The sequence below is a fragment of the Physella acuta genome, unplaced genomic scaffold, assembly GCF_028476545.2.
Source record: "Physella acuta isolate Inbredline_101_S28 unplaced genomic scaffold, ASM2847654v3 ptg000532l, whole genome shotgun sequence".
Taxonomy (NCBI): Eukaryota; Metazoa; Mollusca; class Gastropoda; family Physidae; genus Physella; species Physella acuta.
This window is the reverse complement of record NW_026732051.1, coordinates 315373-329694: the sequence shown is the minus strand read 5'-3', so window position 1 is coordinate 329694 and position 14322 is coordinate 315373. Positions and strand designations below refer to the sequence as shown.

The 14322-nt window shown below is 38.4% G+C and overlaps 1 protein-coding gene across 1 annotated transcript; it reads right to left on the bottom strand.

The window, feature by feature from the left end:
• Positions 1 to 21: 21 nt before the first annotated feature.
• Positions 22 to 13577, bottom strand: LOC131945226 (uncharacterized). The gene is made up of 8 exons (XM_059306264.1): positions 13552 to 13577; positions 10562 to 10597; positions 9430 to 9543; positions 8075 to 8178; positions 2613 to 2681; positions 1856 to 1934; positions 675 to 889; positions 22 to 189 (listed from the first exon to the last, which is right to left on the bottom strand). Exons 1-8 carry the CDS (start codon positions 13559 to 13561, stop codon positions 22 to 24), a joined length of 795 nt encoding a protein of 264 aa, XP_059162247.1. The 5' UTR covers positions 13562 to 13577.
• Positions 13578 to 14322: the final 745 nt, after the last annotated feature.

Genomic DNA, 14322 nt, shown 5'->3' with positions numbered 1-14322 from the left:
AGTTTTGATGTTACATGATGCTTACTTTGATGAAGTTTTTGGCACAACGTTGATAGTTTTCCCTGTAAGACGCTCTCTGAGGGCTTCAACCTTGTTGAGGTTGTGATGGTGGTGATGGTGGCTGGTGGCTTGATGGTGGCCTGGGCTGTGGAGCTTGGCTAAAGACGACTGGTCAGCCTGCAAGGCCATCTGTGGAAAACAAAATATTTAATTACATTTTATTTATCAGTTTTAGTTCTCTGGCAACAGTTTTTGAGCCCACCCAGCTTAAATAGGTACCTAGCTTTAGTTGGGAACAACTAAATTTAAAGGTATAGTGTTTATCACTCAGTTCTTTCATATAATATGGCTACAGAAACAGGCAAACTCTACTTCATTTACTATATATACTAGCAGGTCTTAAAAAAGTCATTCACCTTTGTCATAGAGTCAACTTTCATGGTATGCATAAGCAAAATCATAATCAAACTCATAATTTCAGTTTAGTTCTCAATATCAGCTAGCCATTAATTAGAAGGTAATAGGGTTGGTAAGTAGGTCACCAACCAGTTCTATGGCTCATGCAGGTTTTATTGAGCCGTAGAACTGGTTGGTGACCTACTTACCAGCCCTATTAGAGAGTGGCGGATACAGAACAGACCTACTCCAAGTCTCATGCAACAGGGTCAACAAACCTTCTGTCCAGGTGAACAGGCAGGTGAGCAGGAAACAGCACGGGTCAAGGCCATCTTATCCAGCTGAAGGTCATGCTGAAACTCCTGCTGTGGACGGAGGTGCGGGACATCCAGCTGACCCAGACTGTGGACCCTGCGCTGGCGACAGATCTGGTGGTCACACAGCAGCTCCTCCTCTGTCACCTGGGGGCTGGTCTGGCACCTTTGGGGGTCATCTGAGGGGTTAGAACGTTCACATGTTTACTGACTGTTTGTTGTTTTGTTATTGAGCTGAGACTTGTGATTGGTTCAATAATACTAGCCTATTCCTTGTTAACAGTGTTAGAGGAGCCAGTGGCGTAGCGAGGTCGGGTGTCACCCGGTGCGGCACTTAATGGTGTCACCCCCCAGAGGCGTAGCGACCCTTCCCGGGGACAAACTTTCAAACTTTCAATTTGCACCCCCCATCAAGTTTTTGATTTGCACCTTCCCCTCAAGTTTTTCTCTATATATTTTGCTATTTTTTGCCTTGGTGTCACCCCCCTAAATGGTGTCACCCGGTGCGGGCCGCACCCCCCCTCGCTACGCCTCTGAGAGGAGCCACAAGTTTAAGTCAACAGCTAGCTATGATACATGAGAGTTTTAGAAGCCCCACTAACAAGGGTTTCTTCCAGACATATTTTTGAGGGGAGGACTCTTTTAACTTCATGTGAGCATACATTGGATAAAGTATATATTTTCTATATAATTTATGTTTTTATTTTATTGGGGGTGGGGGTGGATGTGCTCAATGGGGTGAGTACTTGTTCAATGGTTAGCTAAAACTATGTGCATGAGATAATGACATAGGAAGGTACAAGATGTGCAATTCCTGTAGTCCTAAATTAATTGTGTTGTGTTGTGTTCACTAAATTTATCTAGATTAAGTCATTTTGTACTTTTTCAACGGTAATGTAAAATCATGAGCATGTGATAATGACAAAGAAAGGCAGAAGATTGTCAATTCCTAGGGCCCTTAATAAATTGTTTAAGTTGTGGCTAAATTGATCTAGATTGAACCACTGAACAACACTGGACTGTAAAAAAAATAACCTATCGCTACAGTGAATCCATGTCTTTCATACTAACTTTAAATTTGAAAACATTTGATACATTAAGGTGCAGGACTTGCCATACAGGAGGTGATTAAATAAAGAACTCACCAGCAGAAAAGGTAGAAAGGGATTTTGTTGGTTTGTTTCCTTTCTTTTTCTTGCCAAGGCCTTTTTTAGAAGGTGTTTCCTGGACAACAAAGGTCAAAGTTCAATGTCTCTAGTATTTGTGGTATTTCAAGTTAAACTAATTTGATCATAATTTTAAAGCAATAGAAACATGACTGAATATCACATAGAGTATAATCTAAATTGACTTGTTTTATGTAAACTTTAATTAAATGCAGGTTTTAAAAATACAAACTAATTAATTGCAAAAAAGGTACAAAAAACAACTAGTTGGAATTTGTTTTAAGATTTTTGTTGTATAGCAAGACAAGGAAAGAAATGTAATGTTTATTAGGGAAGATGGAAAATATTTTTTCCTTTGATTTATGTCTCTCTTTGTTTGATGGATGTCTGTCTTTGTTTGTCTATTGGATGTCTGTCTTTGCCTGATGGATGTCTCAGTCTGTCTCTGTTTGATGGATGTCTGCCTTTGTTTGATGGATGTCTGCCTTTGTTTGATGGATATCTGCCTTTGTTTGATGGATGTCTGCCTTTGTTTGATGGATGTCTGTCTTTGATGGATGTCTGTCTTTGATGGATGTCTGTCTTTGATGGATGTCTGTCTTTGATAGATGTCTGTCTTTGATGGATGTCTGTCTTTGTCTGATGGATGTAAGACATAACATTGATCTAATGCCCTAACACCAACATGCCAGCTAAGAGCCAAGTGTCAGCAGTATAAAAATAAAATACCACCTACACAAACATTCTCTTTACCATCCTCCAAACCTCCACGGTTCAGCCTCCTCTCCTCCTCAAACTTCTGCACCTGTTGAGATAGATGAGTGAGATCAACTGGACTGAGGCAATAATATATTGGACTGACGTAACAATAAAATGGACTAAGGTAATAATATATTGGAGTGAGGCAGTGTTTCTTCCAGACTTTTTTCTCTGAGGGGTGGGGGGGGGGGGGGGGGGGGAGGACGGGACACTGTTAAAAAATATTTTTTCTATATAAATTTTATTTTATTTTCTTGGAAGAAACTCTCGACTGAGGAAGCATTAAATTTGACTGAGGTAACAATAAAATGGACTGAGGTAACTATATAGGTCTGGGTAATAATGTTTTAGATAGGGGAATAAATATATAGGACTGAGGCAAAAGTGTAATGGACTGTGGTAACAATACATTAAGATGAGGTAGAAATTTATTGGACTGGCAGAAATAATTGGACAGAAGGTAAAAATTTATTGGACTGAGGTAACAATGTAGTGGACAAGGGCATAAATATATTGGATTTGGGCAGAAATATATTGGACTGGGGCATAACTATATTGGTCTGTGAGATACATATATTGGACCGAGGCAGAAGTGTAATGGACTGTGGCATTAATACATTATGCTGCGGCAGAAGTATATTGGACTGAGGTAACAATACATTCCATAGAGTCAACAACAAATTGGACTAAAGTAACAATATATTGTGAAGTGACACTTCAACAATAAGATTAAAATGATGGGATTTTTACCACTAAACACAATACATTTCAACATTATGATTAAAATGATGGAGCTTTTACCACTAAAAAAGTTTAAGCTTAGTAAAAATATTTAAACAAGATAAACAAAGACTGTTAAATTACACAGACAATTAAAAAGCAAAATGAAAACCATTATCTTAATTAAATTCTGGCAAGACGCATATTAAATTACTATACAAATATACAATTTCACTTTTAAAATGTCATGTATAAAGGGGAAGTAATGATTTTTAATGCATAATCATTATATTTTCCTGCAGAACATTCTCGAGAAATCTACTAAGGGTTATTATCAATTATTATTTTGTGGTTTAGAATTTTAAAACCACCATGACAACCATTAAAGAAAAACTGAATGTGGAAATGTCAAGATTATTTGCTATCTCTCTAAATAAAAGGAACTATTTCGCTGAGCAGTTAAGGATTTCTTCCCTCCCCTGCAGTAATAAAATTACTTTTATCCAGAGTTTCCGTTCTTTTTTGCCGGCTGTTATTTTTTTTATATATTTTTTTTTATTTGATGTTGAAGACTCCATCCATCGTCACTAAGTTAAAGGTAGTCAAGATGAGCTATGTTAAATGTTACATTTCGTTCGTGTGTAGGGGAGAGGGGTGGGGGTGAGGGGGGCGCTATAAGACCACCTAGGTAGTTCACATACTGCTCGCCATGCTATTGTAACTCTCCATGTATCAACATTAGCCAAGATGGTGGTCTACGGGTTTTCCCGAAACACTTGTACACAAACCAAATAAACTCAAAGGGTTGATCCTTCGCTGGGTGACGTCACAGTTCAAAGGTCGCCGCGAACGTAAACACAGAAACCTACATGGGGGCCGCGCATGTTTTTTTTAATTGCTTGATTTGTGCGTCTGACAGTGTGCACGCGGAAACAAGCAGACGTTTGTTCACGTCGGTGAGTATTCAATGAAAGAAGCAGCCGTCTTGTGCAGAAAATACATCAGTTTGATTCACACAAGAGAAAAATGGCGGTTTTTTTTTTTCGTCGCAAGATTACGGTGCCCATGTGCAATGAAACAAGCAAGAACAGATTTTTGGTGCCCATGCCAGAAACAATTACAGATCTTAGATGCCCATTCCCTTGCAACAACAAATCGTTGGTGCCCATGCCCCATGAAACAGTAAGAAAGTAAAGTTCCCTTTCAAACCTAACGGTGTATGGGGCAAGTGAAGTAGAGTTCACTTGTTTCTGTGACCTCGGCATATGAAGAGGACGGTCTACTGGCTTGAACCCGGATTCGAGACTTACGTCCAGCTCTCTACCGCTAGACCACTCCGTCTTCCCACGAAACAAGAAAGAACAAATCGTTGGTGCCCATGCCCCATGAAACAAACAAGAAAACTGTGTACCCATGCCCCATAACACAAGCAAGAACAGATCGTTGGTGGCCTAGTGCACGTTATTAAACCAACGAGGTTTCACCTCATCAAACGTGCGACACGGCCGCCCTGGCATCAGGTTTCAGTTAATTGGTAGCAACACAATTTGATGCGATGATTACAGCGTCAGATGAGTTTAGGCCATGCAACAACGTCAGGAATGTTCAACAACACCAATCAGAGCCAAACACAAAACTTAGACAAAAATAAATAGATCTAGGCCCTATCATTAGTATGAAGAAATAGCACGTCGACAGGGGGCCTGTATCTTGTCTTAACCTTTGCACGTGGGTACAACCAGACAACATTGACTGCTCATCTTACCCAGCTTAACGTCAACAAATATGGCGTCAGTTCCGGTCTATTGTGTTTTGCTTGTGGCCACGTGTTGGCGTGGTGTGTGCGTGCTGGCACGGGAGGAAGGGCAGGCTCCCCTCCCCCCCCCCCTCGCCACACAATGTTGTTTATCTAAACATTTCATTGGTTACGTCAGCTATTCTATTGGGGCCGCCTTTTTTATTCATTACTTTTTATCCTTAGTTTTCTAACAGAGTACCCTTTTCGAATCTGATGGTAGGTGGGGCAAGTGAAGTAGAGTTCACATGTTTCTGTGACCTCATTCGAAGGGATGCTGTAGTCAGCCGCCTTTACTTTCCATAATGTAAGTTTGGTGCCCATTAGAGCTGGGTGGATTCAGGGACGTTCTACTGCCTTCAACCCGGATTCGAACTCGAGATTTTCGGGTTACAAGTCTAACGCTCTACTGTTAAAGTTCCCTTTTCAAACCTGACGGTCTATAGGGCAAGTAAAGTAGAGTTCACTTGTTTCTGTGACCTCGACATATGACCCTCTACCATTAGGCCACGCTTTCTAACAGTTACATGAACTATACCGCGTCGTTCTAAAATGGAAAATTCAAATATATTTACATCTTGCCGATGAAGATAGTATTTCCGTCTTTATTTAATACCTGATATACACTCAGAAGTTTAAAAAAATGGTATTAAGTTAAGCAAAAAAATAATTTATAGTATAATCGGTTTTTATAATCCTTACAATAAATTTAATTTTAGAGGGAAACATTTAAAACAAGGAAAAAATTCCACGGCTTTATTATTTATACTGTTTTATTATGGCCTAGATATGTTTTTTTTAAACGCTTGATCACAACACATGGGAAATAACTGGTGCAAAGGGAGGAAACTAATTTGAGTAAAAATCAAATTATCGCAAGGGTCACATTTTACGAATGGCTTCTCTTTTGTAACACGGGTGCCATGATGCCGGGTTCAATATGTGTAACAATTTTTAACTTGTTAACGTTAATGAGCAGAGGGAACGGAATGGGGAGTGGGGTGATTACGTTTTAAATTAATGTAGGTGTAATTCCCATATAGCCAGATCGCTTGCAACATCGTATTCCTCCTTGTGTGGTTTAGGAAGTCGACATTAGTGGTTCATATATGAGGATAAGTGTGGACCTTGCACTGCCGTAGTTTCAGAGTGTTCACGGACTGCTTGTCAAGAAACGAAAAGAGTGCTAATTAAAAACAGATAATAATTTAACCCTTTTAGGCCCGGTTTTGTCAGGTAAAATAACAAGGAAGAAGAGAACAGCAGCAAGAACAGGTGTAGTTTTACACTGATAATTCTGTGCTTGTCTTTTTTAATGACTTAAAAGCCGTTTGCCCGACTTAATGAAATCATTATTTTTTAATTTTTTATTTAAACAGTGAGAATGCAATTATTTTGTGTTTTCATTCGTTTGTAATGTTACTTAACATTTTTAAACAAACTGAATTTAATAACTGGAAATGTAGTTTTAATGTATGTTTTTATGAGCTCTTTCATCAAAGTAATAAAAGTGTATTTTTTAACATTATTTAAACGTATAATTGTTAGTCAAACAATTCGTCTTATTTGGACATTTGGTCTAGATGTTTGTGATCAATCGGCTATTGGTCGAACTGTTTTCGGCCAATCGGTATACGGGCAAACAAATGCATCATGTGCAGTCAAGTGTCTAAAAATTTGTTTTGTTTTTCTTAAAAACCATTTGAATGTAATGCTAAGACAAGTAGCCTGGTTGTGCTATCGCGGTTGGTGACTTACAGGTTGATTCTGCCCGTATCAAATGTTTAAAGTGATGAAAAACGAATACAGTTGTGAGATAACTCCGCATTACTCGCGTCTACCCAACCAAAATGAACACCGTGTTGGATCGTAGCGTAAAAACAACACAGCCCAATGCACGTGCACGAAGCACTGTCAATACAAAGTCACGTGACGTATGTTGATGCTAAAGCGGGCGCATAAAGTGGCAGTGGCCCAAATGTGCCAGACGAATATGAGTTTTAGCTTTTGCTGGAATCTGTTGTTTAGCAATCTAAAAATGGCGCTTTTAACGTGCCCGAAAAATGACAATTCCCTTTTGATTGTTGTTCCCCCTGGGGATCATAGGACCGACACGACACATTCACAGCAACTCAATTTACAGAAACTTTCTTGATATCAGACCGTAAAATTCTAATGCCTTTTTTTTTCAATGGCCGAGATGGTAGCCGAGCTAGTTATTTTTTTTTTTTGAGGTAGAGGTAGTTGTTTTTAAAGTAATTATAGTTCCATTTATTGTTTATCTAGTAATACTCTTTGATTTTAGTAAGTCCAGAATTCTTTTAACAATATTTGTTATCAGCATAACTTTAGATCACTAAATTATGTTGTTTATTATACCTGGTTGGTGCTTTTTTTTTTTAATTTGGAGATACTCGTCCCAAAGAGGTGTGGGGGTGGGTGAAAGATGCGGTGTAGAGAGAGGGAATAAAAACCACCACGACTACAAATCTCACAAAGACTACCACAACCAGCATACACGAAAAGACCACTACGGCCACCAATCATACTGAGACCACAAAAGAAGACCGCCACAACCACCTAATCACAGATAGACCACCACGATGCAAAGACCACCACATCCACCAATCCACAAAAAAACCACCACCAAACAAAGGCCACCACGACCACCAATCTCACAAAACACCACCACCAGACGAAGACCACTACGACACAAAGACCACGACGACACAAAGACCACCACGACCACCACGATACAAAGACCACCATTACACAAAGACCACCACGACCACCACCAGACAAAGACCACCACGTCCACTAATCTCACAACAACAAAAAACACCACGATACAAAGACCACCACGACCACCAATCTCACAACAAAAAAAGCACCACCAGACAACGACCACCACAACCAGCACTTACCACAGCCAGCGCCGTCTGCGTGCTAATCTTCCCCTCCTTGACCAGTATCATCAGCGCCATCCTATCCTCGTCGCTCATGCTAATCTCGTAAGCGTTTAGATCACCTGGAAAGTCGAGGTAATCTGAACTTGTCAATGAGAGGATGACAGGTGTGTGTACAAGACCTACCCGTTTATCTACCCGCTTTATCGCCCCACCTGACACAGGTAGAGATATAACATTTCCTCTTTATTCTCACTAATAGCGTCCCATTATCATACCGTTTTTTTTTTCGTGTTTACAGAAAGGTTCAAGCAAAAAACCCATTACATTTATCAACTATGCCATCCCCCCCCCTCTCCCTATCATTCACATTTTTTGTTGTATATACGTACTTGTACATGATATAGGCTACACGCTTGTATTTGAGGTAGTGTCTACATAGTTGTACGAGCAATAAGGCGTGTAAAAGCGTGTGCAATGAAATACAAATATGTATGTATAGCCTACTGCACGTTTGTACACAATGTTTGCAACACGCATGTACAAAGTGCATACTACATTACTGTATTAAAGTGAAACCTAAAATTGTGTGCACAATGTACATACACGCTTGTACACACCTACAGTATACGCGTGTATATAATGTACCATACACGCTTGTACACAGTGTAGCCTACAATCTAGTACACGCTTGTATGTACATAATGTAAAGCATTCGTTTGTATGTACACAATTTACCCTACATGCCTATGTACAGTCTGGCCTACAATCTTGTAAACGCTTGTGTAAACACAATGTACTCCACAGGGTTATACACAGTGTAGCCTACACGCTTGTACACTGTGTACTCACTAGTACACGTCTACTACCCTGATGCTGCCTGTTTGTACACAATTATGCCACACGCCTGTACACTCTGTACCAGCCAGATATTCCCGTATACCGTGTAACACACACTCCCGTACACTGTGTACTCCCACACTAAAATACATATGTACCCACTTGTACACGTCTACTACCGTGACTCTGTACACTGTGTACCCCCCACTCCAGGTGTACCCCACACTCCCGTACACTGTGTACCCCCACACTCATGTACACTGTGTATCCCCCACACTCCCGTACACTGTGAATCACCACTCTCACATACACAGTGTACCCCCACATTCCTGTACGCTGTGTACCCACTTGTACACGTCTACTACCCTGATGCTGCTTGTATGTACACAATTACGCCACACTCCTGTACACTGTGTACCACCACACTCCTGTACACTGTGTACCCCCACACTACACAGTGTACCACCACACTCCTGTACACTGTGTACCCCCACACTCCTGTACACATATACCCACTTGTACACGTCTACTACCTTGATGTTGCTTGTAAGTCCCCTTCCTACTGGAGCGCCTGAGGCCGATGTTCCGTAGAAATCTGCCGAACACAGAGCCACTTTTTTTCTTGTCTTCAGTGCCACCTGTCTGCTCTGTCAAGTTGAAAGGGAAACAATCCATGTTAACCTCAAAGCGAACTTGATTAGAGCTCAGCACATTTTTTTTCAATCATTAGAATAATTTCAATACAATAATCATTGCCAAAACAAAACTTAAAAACGCGAAAAAATAATATAAAAAACAAGCAAAATGTAGTACACTTTAAATTAAAATGTTTTTTTTTTTTAAATATTTGGCTTCATAAAAATAGTAATAATTACGTTGAGAGAGTTTTTTTAAATTTAAATGTATCATATTTTAAAATAATAAAAGCTTTGCAAGCTTTGTTGTAGATAAACTTGTTTAGTAGGTTATATTAGGTTATAATGTTATGTGGATGCAGTAGAGAGAGTAATGGTTTCCGGAAAGCTATTAATATTTTTTTTAAATCAACCATTGTAGCGCAAACATCATGCAGGAAGCAGTAGTCTCCGAAAGTATCCAGATGGAGCTAGTGAGGTACTGTTAGAGTACTAGACTAAAAACACAAGTTTTAATTAGCGTTGGTGCTAGAGATTATGGCTAAGTGCTGATTGGTGCATTTATAAAAGCGAAAGGTTGCAGGAGAGAATACACTAATAGCTTTAGCAGATACAATGGCGTCAGCATTTTACTGGGTGTTTTATTTGAATCCTTTTTTGTGCGTTTTATTTTAATCTTTTTTTTTTTGAGCGAATGTTTTTCTTTGTACTTTGTTTTTTTACATACTATAACAGAGGTTACAAAATTTGCTTTTTAAAAATAATTGTTTGATTTTTAAAAATTAATGTTCCAAAACTATAAAAAATATTTTTTAAGCATGCCCTTTTAATTTAGATGCAAGTTGTTAACGCATGCGCGTTGCAATCGCTATGTGCATCACTTCAATTTTTTATTTTTATTTTAGAAAACCGTTTCAAATAATTGTTATTTGGAGGAATACATACATTAGTACAGGCTCAAAAAGCAATTTATTAATTAGTGAAAAATAAAAATAAAAGAAATAAATAAAATCAACCAAAATGTGTGTACCTTTGATAATTTTTCGAGGAAAAAGACAACATACTCCTAAGATTAAAAAAATATCGTGTTGAAAATTTAACAAAAAAAAGGGCTTTTAAAATGATGATATGAAAAGAAAAAAAAATGAAGCGACAATGCAGAAAAAAAGTGTGGAGCCGAGGTGAAGCTATCACAATGTGAAGCTATCACTATGTGAAGCTATCACTATGTGAAGCTATCACAATGTGAAGCTATCACTATGTGAAGCTATCACTATGTGAAGCTATCACTATGTGAAGCTATCACTATGTGAAGCTATCACTATGTGAAGCTATCACTATGTGAAGCTATCACTATGTGAAGCTATCACAATGTGAAGCTATCACTATGTGAAGCTATCACTATGTGAAGCTATCACAATGCCAAAGTCTATTTGTTGTTCCTACACCGCCTCCCCCAACATACACACATATCCCCTTACAATCCCTTAACGATTCACCGACACGTTTTGTCGTCCAATGCGCACATTCTGATTTTTCACATGTAGATATACAAAATGCGTTGCTTACTTATATACATGAACCAGTTCGCAATTTAGCCCACCTCATCATGTTTATACATAAGCAGAATTACCTCAAGTATGTCTGGGGGGGGGGGGAGACAACCACCCGACCCTTGTAACCCCACTGTACTTTTCTTTCGTCAAACCTACACTATGTTCGACAACACTGAAGTCACTCATATGTATCGATATTACAGTAATCAATATCACCAGAGCAGGCTCCACCGTTAAGCTAGCTCTGGAAAGTGGGCAGAAATACTTCAGGATTATTCCAGTATTCGATACCACCCCGCAGCCTTCATTTAAAGACAACCGTAGTTGACAAGCCATGCGGTCAACGATTGTATCGTTATTTCAGTAATCGATACCACCAGATACCATAAACAGAACTGTAATGAAGGTCAGCATCGACTATCTTTATTCCAGTAATCGATACCGTCAGATAACATCAAGAGAGCGGTTTTGGAGTCCAGCGAAAGACTAATCAATTTAAAGATTTGTTGCGGGTTTTTTTCTTTTTGTCCACAGTCAGCTTGCAAGACGGCTCGTGGACGTATTTAACTGAAGCATATTCGAGTTTCATTATTTCATTGCTATTGATTACCGGGGCGGGGGTAGGAAGTGGAGGGTAAACCGTCATGGTTCAGAAACCAAAAAAAAAAATAATCATCTCACTGGGCATGATTAGATTGAGTATCGAGCTGGTCCATCTGCCTTCAACACGATACCCAGACTTGAAGAACTTCGAATATTAAACTTTGAGTATTAAATTTTTAGTCACGGTTGCTCCAACGTCGTCACAACCCCCCCCCCCCCCCCACAATTACTCCATATGCAACAATCAAGTTTCATCAGCTTCAATTAAAAATGTAATCACGTTGCCTAGAACTAATTCCAAGGAGCTTCGTGAAAACAACAAAAATGGATTTTTAAAGTAATTTTTTTTTTAAATTAAAAAGACAGCGAAATTAAACTTCTATTCTCGGATGATTTGTTAATTTAATATAGATCTATATAAAGTGTAATTTGATAGTTAATTTTAAACCTTGATTACATTTTGCTAATTGCTTTAGTAGAAGTGTAGATTCACTTAATGGGTTTCTGGGGCGGTAATTTCTTCAACAGGTTTCTTGCGTACCTCGAAACGTGGTATCATAGTACCACTGCGAGTTACAGAAAGGTTTCTTACGTATCTCGAGACGTGGTATTATAGAACCACTACGAGTTATAGAAATGTTTCTTGCGTACCTCGAGACGTGGCATTACAGTACCCCGAATAGATTAGAGCATTTCGTCATTTTGTGGACATCAAAGAAAAATTTAAAACGTCGAGAAGTAAAAGAGGAAATAGCGTGATAGCGTGGGCCATGTTTCATACTTCAGACTTTTTAACTTCTCATTTAAGATAATTGTTGGGGTTTACCAGACTTTTAAGTTCTAAGTTTGGATTATAAGCAAAGTTTTAAAATGTAGGTAAAGATTGTAAAAGACACTTGTTTAAATGCAATGTCGACAAATCATTTAAATAAAAAAAAAAAAAAAAAAAAAATTAAAAAATTGAAATATTATTGAATTTAATATTATTTGTAAAAAGTACAAGGATTCTTTAAAATTGATCCAACCATCGTATTAATTTGACTGACTGAAAAAGCGTAATCGTATAATTACTGCGTCTTTAAATGTTAATTTACAAAAAAAAAAATACAACAATTAATCCTTTTAGAAACTGGACGAGATTAATAATTATTAGATGACGTCATCACGTCTGGTTTATCGTGTCCAGAAATGCCCGAGTTATTGGACAGCGTCATTGGTTGCTAAGAGCACAAAGCGCAGGGCACATAAAACAGATAAAGAATTTTTTTTTAATGTTGACACACTATTAATAGCAATCCGATGTGAAAGAAGAAAAAAAATATAAACAACTGATCAACAACAAAAAATAATTGTTGCCACACTATTAATAGCAATCCGATGTGAAAGAAGAAAAAATATAAACAACTGATCAACAACGAAAAATAATAATCAACTCCCATTAACAACAACAAAAATATTTTTTTAAAATGGTTAAGTTTAGGTTAAAGGTTCAAATCTGTTATCAACACGTCCTCAACATGCTATCGTCTGAGCTTTAGTGCTTATTTCCCTTCAGTATGCAATTATTGGTTTTTTAGTGTTCCTAAACAACGGAAGAAAATTTCCGACACTGCCTAATAAATAAGACCACATAAATTCCGCGTATCTAAAAACTAGCCTGTTTTATTGCTTACACAAGAAATCGCGCCGTTCTAGTTTAATGTTAAACACAAAGATAACCCGTAAACAATCTAAATGGCCAGATTTTGGCCGTGACAAAGGTCAAATCAGGTTTTATAAAATAATCTTATTGTAATGAAATTCCTGATGAAACATTAATTAGCTGATAGGTGGTGTTACAACGCCCTACTAATTAACTTACCTCCGTCCATTGCGACATAATTCTGGTGCGCAAACGGGTCCGTTCTGTAAAAAAAAATTAGAACAAAAAATCAAACTTTTGTTTGAAAATAGTTATGACAATAGTCACATGTAAACAAATGTGGGAGGTTGTGTGTAGGAAGGGGGGGGGGGGCGTAGTTAAATTAAGAGATGCTTAACTAAGCAGATTTTTTACTTTTGATAATAGGAAATGAAAAGGCATGTGTGCTTACATTTAATATGTTCAATAAATTTTTGAGAAGTAAAAAATAAATAATTCAGCTCTAGCGGGTAAAAAATCAAGCCCTTAAGAAAACAATATCTTTTGATTATGTGTAGAAATGTAAGATTATAGCCAGTGTACATTCCGATAAGGGCGAACATTAGGAGCAAGGCATTTCAGGTGGGGGAGGGGGGGGGGGATTCAGCATTGCTTTTTCTTAAATTTACTTTTTAATGCTATTTTAAAAAAATAATATTTACTATTGGGGAGGGGTGGGGGGCGGTCACATGGGCGGTGGTTCTTTTTCCCGTAATTAATGTGCTATAACTTTCGACCTTCGTGACAACATGGCTTATGATTTAGAATCACGGCCATTAGAGCGTTAAACAGCTCGGCTTCGTAAAGGGTTAAACCGAGGCTAGGTGTACATTTGAAGTGAGACACACGACTAGTGTGGTTAGTGTCTGTGGGAAAGTAAGCGGCAGATAAACGTAGGCTAAGGTATGCAGGGGCGGATAACTAGGACTGCTACTTAACATACCACAACAT